The sequence below is a fragment of the Caenorhabditis elegans genome, chromosome X, assembly GCF_000002985.6.
Source record: "Caenorhabditis elegans chromosome X".
NCBI classification, from domain to species: Eukaryota; Metazoa; Nematoda; class Chromadorea; order Rhabditida; family Rhabditidae; genus Caenorhabditis; species Caenorhabditis elegans.
Genome location: NC_003284.9, coordinates 11,228,512 through 11,251,074, shown reverse-complemented (window position 1 = coordinate 11,251,074; position 22,563 = coordinate 11,228,512). Strand labels below are relative to the sequence as shown.

Below are 22,563 nucleotides of genomic sequence, written 5' to 3'. Positions count from 1 at the left end.
GCAAAAGACCACACAATGTGCTCTTTTCCTCCACTCTTCCTTGTTTGTGTCCCAATTCGAACAAAAATCGTGGAAAACCAAGGCCATTTGTTTACTTTTAACCTCCCTTCTTCGTCACCTTCACCACTTTTATCATCACTAATTCCTCGAGTTTTCTAGTATTTTTCTCATTTATAAATTATGCTCTATTTTCAAATGAGATAACTATTTGAAAAAAACAATTATTTGAATGTTATCACTTTCAGATAAACACACAAAAATGGTCAATTTTTTCCATGTTTCTTTAAAAGTTGAAAAGAGAAACAAATATTTTTTTCAACAAAATCCAATTTTCACATATGAACACCGGGAATTTTTCATAAGTGTAATTTTGAAAATAAATTTCCTACATCGAAGTCTTTTTTATGATTGCTCATTTTTGACTGATATATTAAACTGTAAATTGTTTGTTATTTGAAAATCACGGCAAATTATTTTTCCATGACGTCACACAAGCTCAGAAAACAACATAAACTAGGCACTATTTGTAATATTTTCACTATTGTTTGCAATTTGAAGGATATGCTTTTTTTGTGTACGAACGTATTTTACTAGAGAATGTATTTTACTAGAGTAAAAATCTGTGCAAAAAGAAACAATGATATTAAACATACATTTTCTATTAAGATAACCCCAGTTATCATTGTAAAAATACTCTAGAAAATGTTATGTTTGAATCGAAAATTGAAAAAAAAAAGTTTTCACCTAATTCAATGCGGACGCTTACGAGTTGTCGGTAGGGCGCGCATATATTTTTTTCCAGTTGTGTAAGTTGAAGTATAAATTTTGGAAAAATGCAGTTTTGAAAAATGCTTGCTAGTTGTCTTATACATACTGGCTTTCCAAAAGCGTGAAAATATAAGTTAAAAACTTTAAAACAAATGTTTTCGAATCTCAGATTAGTAATTAAAGAGTTCGATTTTTGAAAGAGTTACAGTTATAAAAGTCATATTTATTACAAATGTACCATATTAATATTTTAAACTGATTTCCCAACTTGTTACCTTTAGAAATTTACTGATAAAATTATTTATGCTCTGAAATCAAGTAAACATAATTTCTATGCTAAGTTCTTGGAAATATAATGGTATTATTCCATCGCACAAACCTCAGATAGATACTACACTTGCAATTTCGCTTTCGTCGCTCTTATTCGTTATTGAATGAAAGTATTGTTGTATTTGTGTATAGGTGTCTTTCAGTATTTTTCCTCTTTTTCCACCTCTCTCTCTCTCTCTTCTATCGTCCAGATATGTTGAGGAGGCGCTAGTCCTTCCACACACCATGGATGTTTTAGTGAATACGATTATGCGATGGTAAAGGAGAAGTCGACTAGAAGTAGGGGAGGAATGCGAAGTTGTGGAAACGAGAAAATGACGATCGGAATAAGAATCGGTTGTTTGGTGGCTGCTGGCTTGACTGGCTTGTAATGTGTTCCGCGTGATCACACGCCAAGCAGTCAAGCATCGTTTTCTTTTTATTCTTGTTACTAGATTCCGAGAAATTGTCAAAATGTTCATCTTTAGTTGTGTCTCTCTTTTTCTCTAGATTAACGTTTAATTTGGGGAATGGTGATGTTGGGATTAAATTGAATACACAGTTCTATTCTCGACAAGGACATTTGCTGAACTCTTGCACAAGGCATCTTGTTCTTTGAATGTGCTTAGTGAAGATTGACCTCAATTTGATACAAATTTGATGTCTGAGAGAAACCTTATAGCTTTAAATTTACATTTTAAAATACTCAAAGCGCAATTGAGGCAACCTCTATTTGAGTTTCGTAGGCTCGTATTTTGAAAATCATATGAAATTTTATTCAATTGTGAAATTTTATTGATTTGAGTTAAACGTGATAATCCTCATCCTTTTCGGTGTCCAAAATTTGCGGTAAAGCTACTTTTTAATAGTTTAAATTCGCGCGTGTTTTACTGCCAGTAGAATTAGAGTAACGTCAAAACTTCAAACAATAAAGGGTTCGATTTAACTAACAAGCGATCAAACGTAGACGTGAAAAAAGAATGTTTTGTTGTAGTTTTACTAACGGAGATGGTTTGAATTCAATTACGTTTTAAAATTTCATAACCTGAAAACTTTTTTATAATTTCAAATATACACAAGAAAATTAATTGGCCAGTGTTATTTGGAAAAAATCTGACATATGATTTTTTTATTTCATGACGTAACGTCTATTAGTTGTCCATTCTTTCTGTGATTCTTCCGCCCTTATGCTTTAACCCTCTCTTCTTGAAACACTTCAAAATTTATTTCATTTTGGAATACACTCATTGATATTTTTTTGGCAAGCGGAAGTGATGAACACTTACGTTGGTAAGGTTCATAACATCAGTAAAATGAATGGAGCATTTTCTAGAACTGAATTTTCCTCAGGATCATTAGCGGAACTACTGAATTGAAACTAAGCTGTCACGTCTGATCATCATGCAATCAGTTTCTTTTCGTGATCTCGAGAAGTCTTGTCCCATCATTCAAAAACGCTTCTATCAAACTTTAATTCAACCAAAACTAGTCAAATTGCCTACTCCGAATAATGTCAAAAAATAGAATGATGGATGAAGCCCGGCGGGCACTGTCATCATCATCATCCTCTTATTCCCTACCAGCTATTCCGTCATTCTCTCTTTTCCGCGCACTTACCTCTCTTCCCATCATATTCTTCTTCTTCCCACTCTTATGTTTACCGTCTCGTGATTTGGCCGCGTTCCAACAGTCTGACCGCTCAGCCGCGCGCTGCGTCTCTCATCCATATCTCTGTTCATCATTTTCCGCGTACTTTTGGGTGATCTGTGTACTCCGCCCTTGCGTCCGTCGGGTCCGTGTGTGTGTGTGCGTCTGTGTGTGGTGTACCAATACGCATTCACGACTAAACTATTTGATCGCTTTTCCTATAAGTGCGAGTTTGAGACTGTGTGTTGTGTTACTCTATTTGCATGTGTTCAGTAGTTTGGTCTCAATTTCAATCCCGGCAAAACTTCGAAGAAACACCATACAAAAAGTTGCAAAATTTTGTATGCATCGTATCTATTCATTTAGAAAGTTGTTCAAATCAAACAATATTTTGAAAGATTTGTTAGATTTGGAGGTAATTTTAAACTATATAAGTGTTCAGTGTTTAATTATTTGTTTGGTATATTTTCTTTTGATGTTTTTCAAATAAGTTCCAGTACACAAAAATGAAAAGTGCTAGTTAAGGTCGTTCCATTCTTGATTTTTTGCCGTAATACATGAGAGAATGCATAAAAACAGAACGGATTTATCAAAAAAAAACTTTTCCCTTTTGCTCTTCCGGTCTTTATATTGAAACGAACACTTTCTTCCTTTCACATCCGCTTGTTCTCAATTAGGTAGTAGTGCAGTAAAGCATAATATTATGATTTCGAGTGCTCAGAAATGTACATATTGGCTAATGAGCAGGAGATAACAAAAATAGAATTCTGTGACCCTTTCTTTTTGAATTCATATCAAATGAGCAGTATCGTGACTCGTTCTCTGTTTCATTTATTTCACGGTGCCACGGGTTTTGAGATCCATTCAATCTATCAAAAGATATATATCGTTGCCATTTCCAATGTCGTATTATTTTTACTGGATGAAATTCAATAATTTTATTGGAAATAATTAATGAACTAGTATAGTATGTAAAAAGGAATAAATATGTACATTGCAAAATCGCTATTCTCTTTAAAACCAAAAAAGGAAGGAAAAAAGTCAAACATACTCCTAACAATTACACTAAATTTATTTTTCAAAAATGTGTGTAGTAAGTGCAATGACTACCACCCGCCTCCCGTGAACATATTTTATTTTTTCCCTCCTCTTTTATAATAATATTATAAATAGTTTCGATATCGTTCGGTCAAATTTCCTATATTTCGAGAATTATAATTTGTGTCGAAGTTTCTTGAGCGGAATGATAACGTACTTTTCCTGTTTTTTTACAAGAACGTCATCCACTTTTTGGCGAAATAGTTATTCGTGTGGAATGCTTATTATTCTATTCTATTTTCAAGATTCTTGTTCAGAAATGTTTATCGAACATTGCTTTTCTCATCTCCAGCTGGGTTTTATTATTCATTTCAATTAACTAGGAAGTAGTGGGATTCAGCTGTTAGAGAGGCTAGCCGATCGAACTTACCCACATTTGTTCACCTGTTCTTTTTCCCAGTTGTCCTGCCTTGCTCTCAGTTGTTTATTTTATGGTGTGACCGTGAACCTATAAATTTCGAACGTAGAACTTTAAAAGATTAACATTTGAAACATTTTAATTTCCACTCCAAAAGCAATTCTTATCACTTTTTCAAAAGCGATCAAAACAATTGGATATTTGCTGAAAAATCTTTTTTTGCTTGTTTTAGTGAGAATATTAAAATGTTGTGAGAATTAAATACCATTTTCATCCACCTTTCTGATAAATTAGTTTATAACTAAATCAATACTACGTCACACGCTTCGACTGTTATTTTCATTTATTGGCTCAGCTTACTGCCTGAGCCAGCTGAAGGGGGAACATTCGCTCTTTCATAGTATTCCTCCCTCAATTCCTTTCTATTTTGACTGGACATGACATTGATCTCCGTCGTCCCTTACCGCTCTCTTTAGTGGCTGACTGAAATGCTACGAAAATAACAAAAATACTACTATTTTCAGTTCAAAGCTTTCAATTTCTCCACGCCTTCTCCCACTCCTTTTTTCAGTTTTTGTCTATCCAAGCTCTCAATTTCCGTCTCTAATAAGAGTTGAAATTGTTTTGCCGTCCACTTACTATTTATTTTTTTCTGGTCAGCGGTTCAGCGACACTTGTCCCACATATTTGTAGTTTCCCATCGGATGTACAAGAAACAAATGTAAGCTTCAAAGAGATGTAAGGTTCAGAACAAACATACATGCAATTTTTATGTGAGATAGCAATTTTTTCATCTTTTAAAACTGCGTCCTCTCAGTTTGTCAGTTTTTTAAAAATCTTCGCCTGGTTCAAATTCGTCGCACTAACTTTTAAAAGCTCAACGTTACAGTGCACGTTGTGTGTAAAAACACTTTTAAATTTGTTTAAAGTGTGACGTCAAAACGTTAGTTTTGATTTTCACATTTTGTAATTTCTATTTAAATGTATTATGTTGGTATTCATCAGAGTGTTTCCTGTAGCTTTGGTTTTTTACGAGCTTATAATTTATGATCATTTATTCCTAAAATCACATTTGTATTTGTCCAACTTATTACGTGAGCAATTTGAAAATTTTCAAATAATGTTCTCGTAAATTCATCAAAACATATTTCTTTTTCCCGCTCGTTTGACCAATTAATCTTTTAGATACTCAAAATTTTTATTTGAAACATCATTAATTCCCATAGGGCCGCCTCCTCCCTAAAATAGAATTATGGCATCACTTTTTAGAGTTGCAAATAGCTAAGTCTACGTTCTCTTAAAAAATAAGCGATGTTAGAGTGGCATTTAAAGATTATCGTATAATTCGCTTCACTTGCACAATTAGGTAAAGAGCAAAAATCTGAATTCGTGTGGATAGGAAAGCCAAAAGGAGTATTTTTCAATCAGGTGACCCTTGACACTCGCCACTTCTTCCTTTTTTTTCCCGGACGCCTACGCTCTTGAATTATATTCTCAACAAGCCTCAACGTTTGCCTAGAGGCAATGTCAGAGCGGAAGGGAAGCACATCTGATATAATATTCTGGTGTATGTAACTCTTCCACTTTATTCCTTTTCCACGCCTTCCAGTGTTGAACAGCTTTTCCATTCATTTGAGTATCCTTTCGATGATTAAATTAAACCGGGGAATGGGTTGTGTGGACCACCAGAAACGGCGCAGATAGAATAACACTGAAAAGAGCGCAAAACGCCGGACGGATGGGAGGAGTGAAATGAGAGGAGCGCTTCGTTTCGTTTTCAAAAGAGGTCCCGTCGTCCCGCTTCTGCTTCTTCTCTCCTAATTTTCTAGTCACTTCGGCGATATTGTCTTCCTTCTCAGCTACCAATCGCATTCCAAAGCTTTCACAATATTGGTTCTTCTGTTTCTATTTACGCGCAAAGCGTTTAGTTTTAGAACATTTGGACCGAGAATTGTGCAAGTATAGATGACTCGATTCGGCAGTTCATCTTTTTGTTGAAAGCTACACGTTTCCTGTTGCATAGATATTTCCTTCCGGATGGAAACGTAGATGTTTCGTCATTTCTTCTTTTTTATTTCTCTCTCCAAAAACAAAGTAACACCCAAAGTTCATTTCAACTCTTTGCTAAACAAAATAGTTTTTATCCGCCTATGTCCGACTGGTAACCAGTTTCTATATTTTTGCCCCTTCTCCCCCACCTCTTCAATCGGCACTACCCAAGGTTTTGCACGCATGTACTGCGTTCGGTATTCATTGCGCGATCGACGAATTTCAGGCTATTCAATTCAACAATTTATGAGTCACACATTACTGTACTATCGACAACCACTATTGAACCTTCTAAGAGGCTGGCGTTTTTCTTTTTATACAGCAATTTTCTTACTTATATAAAAAACTAGACCTCTTCACAACTATTCAATAAATAAGTAGTTGCAAAAATTTTACTTTTAAAATGGACTTGTGGGTATTGAGATGGAAAACTTTTCTTATGATAGTGTCTTCTAGTCAAAACTGTTAAAAAAACATTTTATTTGTTGAAGATTAGTTTTAATAACGATTACTGAATTTCTATTTCATATAAAACGCTTTTTACTATTGCTTCAAATTTATTCAATAAGTTGAAAAACGCTGAAACCTGGAATAGTTCTTTGTGTCTTGATGTTTACCGGAAAATTATAGCCTTCCTTGATGTGGTTCTCATCGTTATTTTCAATATTTCAATTTTCCAACAAACATATTTTCAAAAAAAAGAACACATAACGTCTATCTTCCCACCCACGTAGACATCATATTTATAAGAAATTCATGAAGTCGTCGGTTTCTCAATTTTTTGAATAGTTCTCACACAAGAACTTTTGAAAATCCAAAATCCGTTTGTTCTAATCCAAAGTGCAGACGGATGCTGGTCATATAAGTTCGCAACATTTTCTTCCCATCGAAAATGAAAACGATCATGTTTCCACATTCCATTCTCTGGGAGCTACCAAGAAACTCGATATTCATGATGTTCAAAATGGCCATTAATTGCCAATTTGTCGCGGTTTGTTGTTTTGATAGTTTGTTGGAGAAATGTGAAAAACCAGAAAATGAGCTAAGAATCTTTTGTGATTCATGCTGCGAATTTTAATGCATATTCTTATTTACTTTTTTTGGATATTTTTTCATTAGCTTCTGCTCGTTTTCACTGTTGTGACAGTCCTCTCGACCTAATTTGGTATGAATGACGTGACGAAACTCACTGCGGGCGAACTTGTTGTGTCGTCACTCGCATGCACATGCACACACAAAAACGCTGCATTTTGTTCGCTTTTTAGAGACGAGACGGCTTTTCTATTTTCTTTTTCATTCTTGTGGTTCGTTAAAGAAATTTCTCGGCAATCCATTTCTTAAGAATGATCTTGTATATTGAAAAAAACTACATTACCGTATTTCCCCTACATTAATAAGGCAAGCAGTACCATTTTTTGGACACCTACTTTACTATTAGAAAGTGCAAAACTATTAGAGAACAATACAAATTTTCAAACGAATTTTTTTCTAATTTTTTTCCATTTAAGAAGAACGCTTTTTTATCAATTGCAACTACAAAAATTGGACCTATATGACCTGTTTTTTGAATAATGCGCAAACATAGTAAAAGCTCTAAGTAGTTTCCTGATTTTTGGCACTTTTTTGGTACATCAGAAATACATAATGTAAAAATAAAGGGATGCAAAAACGTGCATAACAATTACAGCTAGACTGTTTTTCGGGAGATAATTTTGATGCAAAACTAATAGAAGTTTTTCATTTTAATGCAAACGTCACTTTTCAAGTGCAAATTTTAACTTTTGAATAAATAAATGCCTTTGTGGAAAAATAGCATTTCTAAATGTCAAAAGTTTGGTCTTGAGCCGTTTTAAGCCCACAAACTTTTCAGAAAAAAAACTTAAAAGTAAAAACTATTCATATTATACGTAAATTGACATGATTCCCAAAACTAATCTAATATACGTCACTATTCTAAATTCAATCAAAACCTAACCACGTTCCACTTATTCCAAATACGTATACGCATGCTTAGTTTTTTTTTTCTGTTGCGCTTTTGAATTATTTCAACTAGTTCCCTAAACAATTGATATTTACCCGCTATTCTCATTGCTTACGCATACATTATAAACATCAACAAAAATATGGAAATGACTCATCTTTACTAGTTCTTCCATTTTTCCTCCCTCCCAGATGTTTGGATTACTCATTTCTCCTCAAAAAAAACGGTCCACACTGGACATATTCAATCATCTCAAACAATTATATAGTTCAAGCCACGACCGGTCTGAGTACACCAGTACACGACGAATAAAACCATATGTACGTGAAGCCGTATGTTGCATTAAATTGAACGATGAATTGTACATTCATCGTTTTTCGTTTGGATCCACTGAGATTGATGAGAGTTTTTTTTTAATTCAAAAATAGTGGTTGGCATCTTGAAGAAGAAAAAGAACCTTTGAAAATTGATGATCAAATACAGGTTCTCTTTTTTGTTCTTTCGTTCCCCACTTTTTTGTCGTTTGGCCATATTCTAATTTAGAATTTCTGTTTTCAATTTAGGTATCTATTCAATTAACTTCTTTTCACTATTGAAGTTTCCTATTTATAAATTGACGTTCTTTTCTTGAACTGATCACAGCAAACATCGCAAAAACCGCACCCAAATGCATATTACATATTTCACGTAGACGAATTTGTGTGAAAAAACTTCGAATCTAAAATATTTTGTATTTCCTTAAAAAAAATTATGCAACTTAACTAGTTGATCATTCTTCGTTCTACTTAACATATTTCAAGCTGAGATTTTTTTACAAAAAAAAAATACTTGAAGTTTTTGTTCAGAAAACCGACTTGTACAAGATAAACCCGTTTTTAGTTCTTTGAAACTTAAAAAAAATACGATTGACCGATATTTCATCGCTGATACGCGTCGGTAAGATTAATTATCCTTGATCATCTTAAGAAACTTCTAGTTGTTTCGGTTCTAACAGTCCATAATTCGTTGCTTTCATATCTCACAAGTTTTGTCTCATTTTCTTCCTGACACCCTTTCTTGCTAATGAAAGTTTCTAACAAAGCTAGCCTAAAGCATTCCATGTGGGTTAGGCTAATGTTATCCACAAGTTGTTTGAATCATAAGATGACGAGAAGAAGCACAAACAAATAGGGAGAAAACGTGGAAAAACGAAGAGAGTAAGAGAAGCATACGGACCCGTTGTTTCTTTCCTTTTTTGCTTCTCTTTTTCTGTTTTCAATGTGGTTTATATGACGTGATGTGATGCGCCAGTGACACTCAGAAGCATTCGTTTTTTTTCTGGTTTGCCAGTAATAACTCACTTCAGTCATTTTTTGATTCAAATTTATTTTGGATTTGGTTTGGAATTTCTAGAACTGTGGCATGTCATGTATCAATTTGAAACAAAACACCAGTTGACATCCCATGCACACGCATTAATTGATTGAAATCGGAGAATGGGGCACACAAAAGGCTTTTCTCAGTTGTTCTTTTCCAAATGTGTGTTGTCGTGGGGTGTGGTTTAATTATGGAATTTTTCAGTATAAAAAGTTTGAATTTCTGGTTCTAAAACATTAATTATTTTATTAAATTTGAGTTGAACATTTTCCCCTGACTCAAATATATATTCTGGATTTCAATGTAGTGTGTGTGAAATTTAACAGTTACAGATATGATTTAATGATAGACAAAAAGCATTCCCTGGACCTTGCCATTTAAGATTTAGTTATTTTTTGTTCAATAATCTGAGTGGGGTTAGAGGATTTTTTGAGAAACTGTTTTCATTAGCTCTTCACATGAGTTCATTGTTTCATTTTACCTCATTACGTGCGTGACGTTCCATTTTTGTTCTGCTGTTCTCTTTTTCCAATGAATGGCACTTGGATGACAGCGTCTGCAATTAGATCTTGTTCCCAAAAATGACATCATACATCATGTGAGTAGGCGGAAGGACCACTCGTCTCTTTTTTTGTGGTGCTTGTGGAGTCGATGGTGGTTTTGAAATCTATTGCCCATATTTTTTTGTCAAAGCAGCTTGTTTTATCTATACCCCTTCTACACTTTTCTATCCATTTCTGTTTGCAACAATAGGGCGGTTCTGGTGGGTGGATATCATTCAGTACACTTTCATACTTTTCATTGAAATGTTTCATTGCACTTTTCGCTTGTCATTTTTCTCTTTGTTAATAGTTCTCATCTTTCTAAATTAATGTTTTCAGAATCAACGCCTTCTCGAATGGCGACATTTGCTTGTGTCAGCTTGCCCCCACAGTTTATCACACCTCCACCGTCAACGTCCAATTGTACGCAGCACATTGACAGTGACAGTGGAAGCAGGTATGTATTATATATTTATAGTTAACAAAGTTCTAGCCTTTCTGTGACATTTAAAAACCAGAGCGCAATATTTTATTTTTATTTTTTTTAAGTTGCTCCGACCTGAAGACGTAGTCAGAGTATTCTTTTTCATTTTGATATCAGTTATTTTCCTTGTGTTTTTAATACTGGAATTGCACCATATAATTCATGTCACGTCACGATTTCCTTGGCAAGCAATTACCAATATTTCTGGATATTAAACAGATATGGTTCACTTTGACACCATCTATGGTAATGTGAAACTAGTGTACAAAAACTTGACAAAAATAATTAAACATGAAGTTCTCCGTATAACTTTGAAACAATATAACTGTAATCCGTCAAAAATGTTTTTTGAGAATTTGTTTTTTTTTGAGATTGTATAATTATTCCACAATGAGCATATAATGTTTACCAGTGATAAGATTTTAGTACAGCTGTTTTAATAGCAGTGTTTTCTATTAATACTAATTTAGTTCATTCCAGATCCAAGAACATATTTAGAAATCTATCTATTCAGCAATGTCTTTTTTTCTTAGCATGTCTGTGAATTTCTCTTTGAAATGAACTTGCCTTGTTGAATTATTATTGTCAAAGTGTTTGCTCATTTTGTAAAACATCCTTCTCTCCTTTCTGGAACATGACTTTTAAGTGCATATAGGTTAAAAAGTTCGCCCTTGCTGTAAAGTTTCAGTGTGTGGTCACAATGATCTCTTTCTTCAACTAAAACAATAGAGAACAAAACAATAATGAAAACTGTCAGGAAAAAGTTTTTGATTCTTTGGCAGCATTTCCCCTGTTCAATTCGATATTTCGTTTACATTGATTCCCTGAAGACAGGCTATATGAAAAAGTGAAAGGTTTCTCAAACAGCGAGAACTGAAGGAACATTAAACATGTCCTCTTTCCGTTTTTTTTTCTCGTCGCCCCATGAGGAAAGGGCACAAATGATGCCTACTTGTGTGGGCAGATTTTTTTCGTTTGCCACTTCCGTAGTTAGCTCCAATAAAGTTAGGGATTTTTACTTGGGAGCACAGTTAGATTAGCTTTTTCAGGAAATTTGATTTTCTTGTATTCCTTGTTCGTCGAAAAAGTCAGAAACAATGAATGTTAGAAATAAATAAAACGAATATAAAAATCGGGAAAATAAAACACGCGTAGAATGGATGGTCGGGCAGAGCGTTCCCTACAAATGTTCATCTAGGTATATAGAAATTATCGCGAAACTTAAGGAAAAACTAACTGCATAGTCTCTGCTTCTTACTTTTTCCGATAAAACGTTTTCTTCCTTATCATAAGACCACATCAGTCAATTTCCACGAGAATGAAATGCTATTATGTTCCTCTATGTTTCTTTTATTATCAAATAAAATTGAGACAACGAGCATGAGCTCAATCTCCCTTTCATTTGAGAGAACAAATCTGTCGATTCATAGTTTTTATTTGGCTTTTCCAACAGGCTTCACAAGCCCGCATTGAAGTCCAGCTGAACAGTTCACATTTTATAGTTTGTACTTTCCGGCTAGTTAATTTACGCATCATGATCGTTTCAAGCTGGCGAACACTGACATCATGTAATTCTTATATTATAGAAAACAGATTGAGTGGGAGACATAACACCTGCAAAAAAATATTTGAAAAACATTGTTACAGCCACTACGGTGGTAATTCGTAGTAAAAAAGCATGAAAATTACAAGAAAAATAATTTAAAATTTTTTTAATTTAGAAATTTATTGATTATTTTTTACTTCAAATAATGTCCACGAAAAAAACCAACTAAACATAAATACATCAACTATTGCTTTCAATTTTTTAATTTCAAGATATATTTCTAACATTTGAAAACAAAAAACAACCGGCCAATGTTCCGCTTTTTCATGAAATTTGTTTTATTACAAATATAGACGATTTCATCTAAATCCAATAAAAAATTCTCCAGTGTTCTTTTCGATTTCGTTTTTATTTTGAAATGTCACTCTTGTTGAAATTTATTTTTTTTTCGTTTCAATAAATTTTCCTCAATTTTATCTTACTTCCCTGTTTGTCGCCAGTGCTCAACAATTTTCCCTATCAAAATCGATTTACCACGCAGTCGGACATACGATCTCTTTGCCGGACTACGCACACTAGCACATCTATTTTATAAACACATTTGCAAGTTAGATTTCCGATTCTCACACCGTTTCCTATTCTTTTGCCAATTTTCTTTTTGTTTACATTTGAGGATTTTATTGTTTGGCAATATTTGATTGTAAAGAGTTTAGTGATTAGCTACATGATATGCGGAGTTTTAGGTTTTTTTCTAATAGGTTACATCAAAACATACTAGATAAAATGCATCTTATTATGTAACATGTCTCATCCGTGCAAGAATAAATGCGACCCTGCCAGAAGCTAGTTGGCTCAATCATTGCTGAGCATCATCTTCAATGCCTGTGGGCTGAGTAACATGCCACAGCAACTTTTTCGTCAAAAAAAGCACCCAGAACTTCTGGGGATTCTCTGCAATGCAACACAGCAGTATACTCCCTCTCATTTATTTTGTCTCATCTAGTTATTTTTACAAAACCTGCTTCTCATCCTCGCTTTTCCTCGCCCAAAAAATTCACGCCAGATGACGTGTATTTTTAGAAGAGCTAGATTGATTGATGATTCTTAAATTTCCAAAATTGTTCTTGCTAGGTTTTGAGGTTATATAACGTCACATCTATTTTCAACCCAATACGTGCGCACACATATATCACTAAAGATGAGAATTCGACACTCTTTGATTTAGATTTTTTGCAAATTGTTCTTTTTTACCCATTTTTCTTAGTGCCTACGCCAATTCCTAGAACCCTATGTGCTACGATTTTATGCGAGGCTTAATAATCATAGGTTCCGAATGTGATTTTTGTGAATGGGTAGGCATGAGGGCGTATTCAGATACAACATAAAATCTTACGGTAGTACATATAAAATAAATATTTCATCCTGAAACCAGAAAATCGGAATTGAATCTCAGATGTTTTTTTTTCATTCAGGTCTCCCATATATTTCATTTCCATTTAATCATATTTTTGTGCCTCGTTTGTTTCTTTAATTGTTCCAACAATACATTATTAAGAAAGTTGCCGGAAAAAATGTCTCAAGATGAATTATCCAATCCGGCAGCTGCTGCAAACGAGGGTATACGTCAAGAGTTTTTTAGGAATTTTCTGAAAGCGTGAGTTTACTTTTAAGAGGAATCTACAATGTTTTCATGAGGTTTGAGGAGTTAGTTCGAAAAAGTAAACTGAATTCTGGTAGAATACTTTCTAGCAACAAGCTAGTACAAAATTTTGTAAAAAATATTTTTTAACCGTCGACTTCAAGAAAAAATTTAAACAACATTTTTCTAATTGTAAGAATGAACCTAAAACTTTCCAGATTAACATGTTTAGCATCATTTCCGACACCACTTCATTCACAATTTTTGTCTTTTACTATTTATTTCACATAAGACATATTGAAAAACTCGCAAAAACGGAAAATTACATAATTCCGTTTACCGGGCCAATTTTTTGCAATTTGTTTCACGCGCTAATGGATATTAGTGCGAAATGTAAAGTTATCTAAGAATATCTTTTTGTAGCTAATGAAAATTTGGTGTATTAGTTTTTGAAGTTTTTTATCTGTAGACATGGCGTGAAAATTATGCATTTTTGGCAATATTGCGGCTAAAGAGGTGGAACTAGTAATACAAGTGACAAAGGCTCTAACCCCACCATTCATATTTATATTTGTTCCTTTTCAGCACCGGTACGAGTGGCGGAGATATGAAGACCCTAGAAACATTGGACGATGGCGGCTCGACGTCATCACATCAAACTTCTCCTGAGTACCCGAGCCCTCCTCCGCCAAGCAATTCTCCTCCTGAATCAATGGCATCCCTTCAGGCAGAATCACCGATTGAGGATGAGGACGCTCGTCATGAAATGACTTCAACAGAAGGAACGTCTTCTACTGGAACTGGTAGTCCGCAAGAGCCTAAAACATGGATCTCTCAGCCCGGTTATCATCCAGTGCCTATCAGTGGTCCTCTTCCACGTCATCCACAATCTATTCTATTTGTTCACGTGAATGATGGAGAAATTCTACAACTACATCAACAAGGAAATAACGAAGTTGTTGGAAGTAAGTTTGATTTTTCAGATTAAATTGAAACAATGCAGTGCCTTTATAGTTTTACCATAAATCTAGAGCATCAACGGTTAACTATGAAAAACCCAAATTTATTTTTGAGTTACGACTAGATAAGAGATAGACAGACTAATAATAATTTTTATATATGACCTTTTCGAAGATTCTGCAATATCTGTCCAATATTCTGAATGAGTTCAGTTTTTTACTCCCACACTTATTTCAATTTTTTCTGAGCTCCATTCAGTTTCAATCGTCACACTCTGTAGTAAGTGGGCGGAGCTGCGCTAAATGTCATATTGTTTTTTTTGCTCTATTCTTTCCGAACGACCCCGACGTTATGACTCCGCCTTTCTGAATTTTTCTAAGTGTGGTTCTCTTCTCATTTCTCGAGCCTCGAAACAATTTTGTCTTGCACTGAATAGAGAAGCGCACATATGTATGGACATGTATTCCGTTGCGACGCTTTTTCTTTTTGCCTGGTCATTTTGTCATTGGTTTTCTAAATTTTTAGTTGTTAAAAGAAAAAAAATTATTAAAGAGTCAATGATGCTCATCCCGCAAATTGTGATGAGCGACAAAAAAAAAGAGAATTTGCATTTGAAAGCCCGCGGCTGCCATGGCTGCAAAAGTTTTATACCACAACCATAAACTTCAGCTATGAAATGAAGTGTATTTTATTCTACACCACTTCATTCGTAACTCTATTTCTGAGCATTGAAATGAAAACGAATTTTTTTCATAATGTTTATCCAGTCATTCTTAGGGCCACTCTCACCCGGCACATCTGTCGAAAAGGGAAACTAGTGAAAAGGGAAACTAGCCCTGGCACTTCATTCACTAAAATACAGCTGCACAGCCAGCGTACTTAGTACAGAATGATTACTACATGCTACATCAGTTTATTGAAAATTCAACCGTTAGTAAAATTCCTTTCGTGTGTACGTCACGAGAACACATCTTTTTTTGGCAATGCTAATAAGCTCGCTGCTCTGTCCATTTACATCTTGGTTCACTTCTGCGCAAATATGCGTCTCCGACGGGGCCATCATCGTCCACCAATCAGCTTTTCCTGTGCCAATTGGAGCCCACTTTAATTTGGATGTAATTTGTTTCTCTTATTCTCTTCATTCAAAAAAAAGACAATATCTATGATGTGCATTCTACTCGGGCCAAAGCTAGTGTGGCACGTCATTCCAATAACCCAAGGCAGAGACCCTCACATATGTCACTAGGACGCTTGGATTTCAATTTTCATTTTTCTTAAAATAAATATATGCGATTTTGCCACAGTATCCGTTCTGCTTTTTCTTCTTTTCCGTTTGCTATTCATCTTCCAAATTTGCGTTTTCCTAGAGGGTGCGGGCTCGGTTGAGTGTGACGTCATCATAATGAACGGCTTCCAACGTGGCAGTTGGAACCCGTACTTTCAAGGCGTTCCTCGTAGTTATTCACTACAACAAATGATTCCACCACGGTTTGGATTGATTTCAGTGGCACCTAGGTTGCCCATTCTTGGTACAGTTTTTTAATTAGAACAATTTGAAAATTAAACAATTGTATTATTAAGTTAAACTTAAATTTAAATTTAATATTCAACCAGCGATAAGTTCGAGATTTAAGATCCACTTATCATATTCATATGTGAACTAAGTCCAAAACACATGGCACAGAAAAAGTCCACATAGTTTAACAATGAATTTAAGATCTTCTTGGTCCTGGAACAGTTCGCATGATTGGTGAACCCGGGATGACAAACCAACCGCTTCCAATTCAACTCCGCCACAATCAACAGTGCCATCAATTTGTTGATGAAGAGGTAAGCACCATGTTTTGTACATTTTCATACACACAGTTTCTGTGAAACAACCCCAATATTTATCTATAGGGAAATCTCCGCCATGTTGTGTTGTCAGTCGCTTCGTCAGATAATAGCGGTCAGAGCTCGCAGGAACTGAATGTAATATTTGTCTATATCATATCATTGTGAAGCTTATTTTTGTTTTATTTTTCAGGTTCCACAGCTTGTTGGTTCTCAACAACTGCTCAATGCTATTGGAGGAACTCCAACACAAAACGGTCCTGGAACGTCATCTTCACGAGGAAGTGGCCGAGGAAATCATGGTGGAGGACGAAGAAATTACGGAAATCAGAGAAGTCTTCATACGAACAACAACGAATCAGGACAACACAGTCAAAATGGGCACTCTGGACACCGTAATGTATATTCTCGTGGCAACTACCGCGGCAATAAATATAATTCAAGAGGTCGTATGGATTATCATGGAAAAGCTCGTAACGATAATCCCAGTTACATGGCTAATAACGTGCAAGAGCTTCCGGAGCTCGCAGTGAATACACATGGATCAATTGATTCAAATGTTCAAGTGACGGCAAGCACAACTCAGGATATGGTTACACTAAGACAACCAACTCCAGTTATGACTTTACCTCCACCACCACAACAAAGATCGTTACTAGGAGAACCATCTGGGCCACCAATGGGTGAAATGCAACCAATTGTGCACGGAATACCGTCTGCGCAATCCGTAAACTTCCCTCCGCCAGGACTCCCATTGTTAATACCAAGTGTTCACGAGATTCCACGGCAAGATTTAAGCGTTATGCCTGCAATGATGAATGGGTCCGTGCAGTCAACAATGATGCAAGATCCAATGATGCCCGGAACATCAATGGGAATGAATCCACAGATGTTCGGTGTTCCTCCACCTCCTCCAGGCATGATGATATTGTCGACTGATGCTGCCTTTAACAACAACAAGTGGATACCATATCAAACCTTGGGGGTAAGATCAAATTCGTATTGAATCTATTTTAAAAATTGAGTTACAATTTATTACAAAAATTACGAACACAAGTTGTTTTTTTCCAAATTTCTGTATCTTTTTTTATAAAAAAGTAAATGCGCTCTTCTGACAATAGTCGCTGAAATACCCATTTTCAGTAGAATTTTGTGGTTCACTTCCTCTAGTTATTTCTTTGTTAAATTTGAAACAAAACCGTTTTCAGGAGAATGAACGTCTACTCAAAGTACTGTCGACTTTGCGTCCAATTAGAGTTGCCAACACACTCACAACTGAAATGGAGTTTCTCTATACGCCGCTGAAAATAAATGACGTGAGTTTCCCAGGTGTACCTGACTGCCAGATCCGCAGTGCATAGCACTTGAATAACGGATCGTCCTTTAATCATTTTTTTAAATATCAAATGCGATGTCTAAGCACTTAATTTCCAGTACCGATTCGAACACGGCATCTGTTTGTTCGGACCAATTGAAAATTCGGATGTGTCTTACCATGCAACTGTGTTTGACTTAAGTGGAATAATGATTACCACTGTTATCCTGGAAGTGAACAAAAGCGGCGACGACATTGTGAGCAATTTGTTTCGAGTACAGTCTCTACATCCCAACACAACGTATAAAATTAATATGAAAGCTGTAATTATTGATCGAGGACTTCATGGACAACAAACGGATGATCTATGCTTCCGCACAGCCCCGGGAAGGCCGGAACCACCAACGGAAGTTGAGATTCTTTCACGTGGTCTTCATTTTATTGAGTTGGTATGGAAAACTGCAATTAACAACGGTGCATTCATCAGTCATTATCATGTGTACATTCACGAGAATGAGTTGGAAGATGGTCGTATGATGCAAACAGCCGAGGAAAAGATTCAAATTTCTAACTTGATTCCACAAACGTGCTATAAGATTAGAATCCATTCAATCAATGCTCTGGGAGAATCAATGGAAGGCTATGAACTTGATGTGTGGACAAAACCAAACTCACCGCCGCTTGCCCCGGAAAACATTTCTGTTTTCGCACAATCACATCGATCGATTCGTGTCAGTTGGGACAAGAACCCTAATTGTACTATCTGGATTGAAGTTTACAATTGTGCATCAGGAAAGGGTGGATACGCTCGGGAAAACTTTGGCGGAGATCAGACAGTTATTGGAGAACTTGACCCAGACACGGAATACCAAATGCGTGTCATCGCTCGTAACGAGTTTGGAGAAGGGCATTCTGAATACATCAACATGAGAACACAGAAGTACCGCAAGAGTGAACATCCTTCACGCTTCCGACAGTATAGCGATGATCATCGTAAGGTTAACTATGATCGTTCACCATCTACACCATTTTTTGTGCGTTTTGTTGACAACTGTCCAGAAATGGCATGGAAAAACTTTGCATCACCGTGAGTTGAAAATAAACCCAGGACAAGTCTAAAAAATTAAATATTTCAGACAAGACGAAATCAGCTTTTTAGTTGAAGGATCCACATTTGAAATGCCGGAAAAATATATTCAGCTCTATAGAGGAAATTCTTCATCACTCATTGTTTTGGATAGTAAAATGCACTATATTCGAGTAATAAACATTTTCAAAAAAGGAGTAAGCTTATTTAAATTATTGAATTTATCAGCATAGTTTTACATTTTTCAGCAAAGAAGTCCGCCATCAGAACGAGCTGTGATTCCTCGTGAATACTTTAAGTACAGACCGGAGAAAATTACTGACGTGAAAATTTCTTTGAGGAGTGAAAATTGTGTGCTGGTTAAATGGCAAACATTGGATATCAAGGTAAAAGAAGGCATTCAAAATAATGAGATTGAATTATACTTTCATTTCAGTCAAACAAACTTCCCGAGACTTCAAAAATTATCTACTATGTGCAACGATGTGATCTTACAGAAAATCAAGTTTTATGTGCAGGCGAAGAAGACCACTGTTTTTTTGATAATATTCCTGGAGAGACCACAATCAGTGTCCAAGTCCGTGCGGCTGTGTCCTTCCATGATGCTTTGACTCATGGCGATTGGAGTGTTCTCTCTCATTTCACAACTCCACGAGGACTTCCTTCTCCGGTTATCAACGCTAAGTTTAATGTGAAATGTTCAACTCTCTACTGGGATTGCCTAGACAAATCAACGGACCTTCAATATACAGTACACATTCGACAGTTGCCAACTAAACGGGATCTTCTTAAAGTGACAACAAAAGCGAAAAACATTGTCTTAGATAGTGTTCAACCTGGAGAAAAGTATTCAGTGACACTTATTTCTTTGACAACAGTTGGTAAATCAAAACAACGTACTGAACTGGAAATCAATGTTCCCGCTTTGAAACCAAGTGCCCCAGAAGATGTTGCAGTGTCCCAAGTGCAAATTGATAGATGCACTGTGTCATGGACAGCAGCAGAAGGAAATGGATCACCCATTATCGGTTACGTTGTTCGTATGATGTTGAATGGAGAACTTTTCAGTGAGCATTTTGTGACTGAAAGCGAAAACGAGACAAATTACCGTCACGTGCTGAAGTACTTAGATCCCAACACCGAGTACTTGATCAATATTGCTGCAAAGAACTCGGTTGGATTCAGTGAAAAGATTGAAGCTGTTGTCAAAACAGTCCCACTCTGTCCAACTATTCCAAAGTAAGCTTTCCATCTCCTTTTTTGATTTGTCAATATGTGTTTCAGAATATGGTGCGACTGTGAAGCGACTGCTCTTAAAATTCATTGGGATCGAGTGACATCGGGCAATAGCATGATGTATAAGTGAGTTGTACATGTGATATTCGTCATTTAGCAAAAATAATACTTTCAGATTGATGAAAATTAACAAAAACGCGCAACAAGTCACATTATATGAGGGAGAGAATAATACAGCAAAAGTGAAGAGCTTGAAAGAAAACACGAAATATGTTTTCAAGCTGCGAGTTTCTGATCGAGCCACTGGGGCTTCTACATGGTCCGAGTCATTCTCATTCAGCACAACAACTGCTCCACCACCGCCCTTGAAAAAAAGCCCATCGACTGCACTTGTTTCCGGCCACTCTTACTTGTACCGTATTGAATGGGAAAACTGCCTTCCAGACAGTTCACAACATTACTACAGACTTCAAATTGCTGATGCGACTGTAAAGGGAGCAAAGTGGCAACTGGTGAGTATACTTTCAGATTCTAACTACTTGCTTCTAAAACAAAATTATACTTCAGTGTTACGAAGGAAGAAATCACTTCTACGAGTTGAACACCGAAACATATCCTGGGGCTTTACATGTTCGAGTCATGTGCGTGCGCAAACATCTTGAAGAAGAATTGAAAGGAAGTCCGAGTCCAGTTGGCTATATTGGAAATGTTCCTCCTACTATCGAGTCGGTAAAGGTGAGTAAAATTTAAAAAAAAATTACAGACAAAAAATTTTTTTAAAAACTTACACACATTTATTTTTAGAACGAGGAAATTCATCAAAAATCTAGATTGCATCTTTTCACGACGGATAGAGCATATGCGTATTCTCTCTTGGTAATAGTTCTTCCGGAATTTATTTTCTAAAAGTCTGATTTTTCAGGTTTTGCTCATTTTTCTCTTCTTAATGATTCTTAGCTTTTCCGAAAAAGCTTTTGAATATATCACTGGAATGCCTATTGAAAAGTTGTCTTCGGGAAATGCGGCAACATCTCCTCCGTCTTCAAAACCCCCTCAATAAGTTCATTCTTCGACATAATATTATTGTTTTGTTTCATTATTTTGCTCTTTATTTTTGCATATGCTGATAGCCTTAATTCTGTGTTTTCAAATTTCCAGAAATTAGTTGTTCCAATGTCTTCAGTTGTTAAAAACAACTGTTTTTTTCTTGAATTTCATGTTTAATTGACACTTCTCTTGAAGCTAAGCTCGTTACATTTCTCAAATGTTTCTTACTTTATATCAAAGTATACCCGGTTAAATTGATTCCGATTGAAAATCCCCAAAATTACATCGTAGGACTCTAGAAGCTCTCACACATCGTATTATTTTACAAACATGGTCCCTTCTGTTCATATTTTTTAATGTTGGTCATCCGGTTTTTTGTTCAAATTCATTTCCTTTTTTCTTTTATCAATTTTATGTTTCATCCTGCCACTGTTGTAAATGTTTGCCGTTGATCGGAGGTGAAAATTGTTCTCCCATTTTTTTTTGTAAATTGGAAAAAAGTAGTTCTCAAATCATTGATAATATATTTTCAGTATTTTATTAATTTAATATTTCCCCTTTATACTTGTGTCCATTTAGCAATGAATGTATATATTTGGATTTGCAATTGTTGTTTATTGTCACATTTTATGAAAGACTTTGAAAAAAATTTTCAGAATTCAATATATTTTTTAAAACATTTATGTCACAAATTTATGTGATTGTGTTCATAGTTGTCATAACGCATGTAGGGGGTTTGAATGAAAGTTTGATATTATGTATTTCAGATACCAGAATACTTGAATATCCACTAGTTCCAGAACAATAATGCACAAACTGAAAGATATGCCCGTTTAAACCTCCGTACATCTATAGTCACATAGTATTCTAACCTTTCAAGTTTTACACGAACAAAATCTCATGGCATCCTCAACAGTTTTCCTTTTTATATATTGAGTGATATGTGTGATGCACAAGTGCCTCGTTGTTCGATCTGTTTTGTTGGCGTTGGCAAAGATTATTGGCAAAGATTTGCACAAAAACCATTTTCAGATCCAAAAGTTGTAGTTTGGTAATAATTTACGAAAATCACTTTTTTTAATCTAATAAGTGCAATTCTATTCTTGCTAAAAGACACCGTTCAAACAATCTACCAAGCTGAGAAGGAAAGCTCATGGGTCTGAAATCAGTAGAAGGATCACAACAAAAGACTCCTACAATCAGTTCATTGAACAGTGAGGTAACTGACTAGGGAATGACCAGAATAAGTGGAGCGATATTCAAAAAAAAAAATTGTATCGGAAAGCTGACATTCTCTACTATAAGAAT

The 22,563-nt window shown here is 35.5% G+C and overlaps 1 protein-coding gene and 2 non-coding genes across 6 annotated transcripts; all 3 read left to right on the top strand.

The window, feature by feature from the left end:
* The first annotated feature begins 2,806 nt into the window (after window positions 1–2,806).
* C03A3.7 lies at window positions 2,807–3,006 on the top strand. The gene has a single exon (NR_072108.1). It is a non-coding gene; the product is annotated as an Unclassified non-coding RNA C03A3.7 (non-coding RNA).
* A 6,054-nt stretch (window positions 3,007–9,060) lies between these two features.
* C03A3.4 lies at window positions 9,061–9,284 on the top strand. Its single transcript, NR_072107.1, has one exon. It is a non-coding gene; the product is annotated as an Unclassified non-coding RNA C03A3.4 (non-coding RNA).
* Window positions 9,285–10,439: 1,155 nt separating this feature from the next.
* On the top strand, window positions 10,440–21,863 carry C34F6.10 (Fibronectin type-III domain-containing protein). 4 transcript variants are annotated; one of them, NM_001383645.1, is made up of 16 exons: window positions 10,442–10,565; window positions 13,694–13,792; window positions 14,363–14,742; window positions 16,455–16,567; window positions 16,637–16,708; window positions 16,764–17,555; window positions 17,779–17,886; window positions 18,005–18,972; window positions 19,022–19,169; window positions 19,221–19,358; window positions 19,409–20,211; window positions 20,257–20,334; window positions 20,384–20,720; window positions 20,776–20,943; window positions 21,013–21,084; window positions 21,131–21,862. In NM_001383645.1, exons 2-16 carry the CDS (start codon window positions 13,710–13,712, stop codon window positions 21,266–21,268), a joined length of 4,398 nt encoding a protein of 1,465 aa, NP_001370013.1. In that variant the 5' UTR covers window positions 10,442–10,565; window positions 13,694–13,709; the 3' UTR covers window positions 21,269–21,862. The 4 variants fall into 4 exon arrangements, with proteins under 4 accessions (NP_001360582.1, NP_001370013.1, NP_001371006.1 ...); NM_001373501.3 differs by lacking the exon at window positions 13,694–13,792 and having other exon boundaries at window positions 10,440–10,565; NM_001383644.1 differs by lacking the exon at window positions 16,637–16,708 and having other exon boundaries at window positions 10,448–10,565; window positions 21,131–21,863.
* The last annotated feature ends 700 nt before the right edge of the window (window positions 21,864–22,563 follow it).

Bases quoted from the DNA above. Each gene is read 5' to 3' on its own strand.
- C34F6.10 (NM_001373501.3), top strand. From the start codon at position 10,465: ATGGCGACATTTGCTTGTGTCAGCTTGCCCCCACAGTTTATCACACCT. The intron at 17,887-18,004 runs GTGAGTTTCCCA...CTTAATTTCCAG, and splicing joins CGCCGCTGAAAATAAATGAC to TACCGATTCGAACACGGCAT. The intron at 20,335-20,383 runs GTGAGTTGTACA...TAATACTTTCAG, and splicing joins GGCAATAGCATGATGTATAA to ATTGATGAAAATTAACAAAA.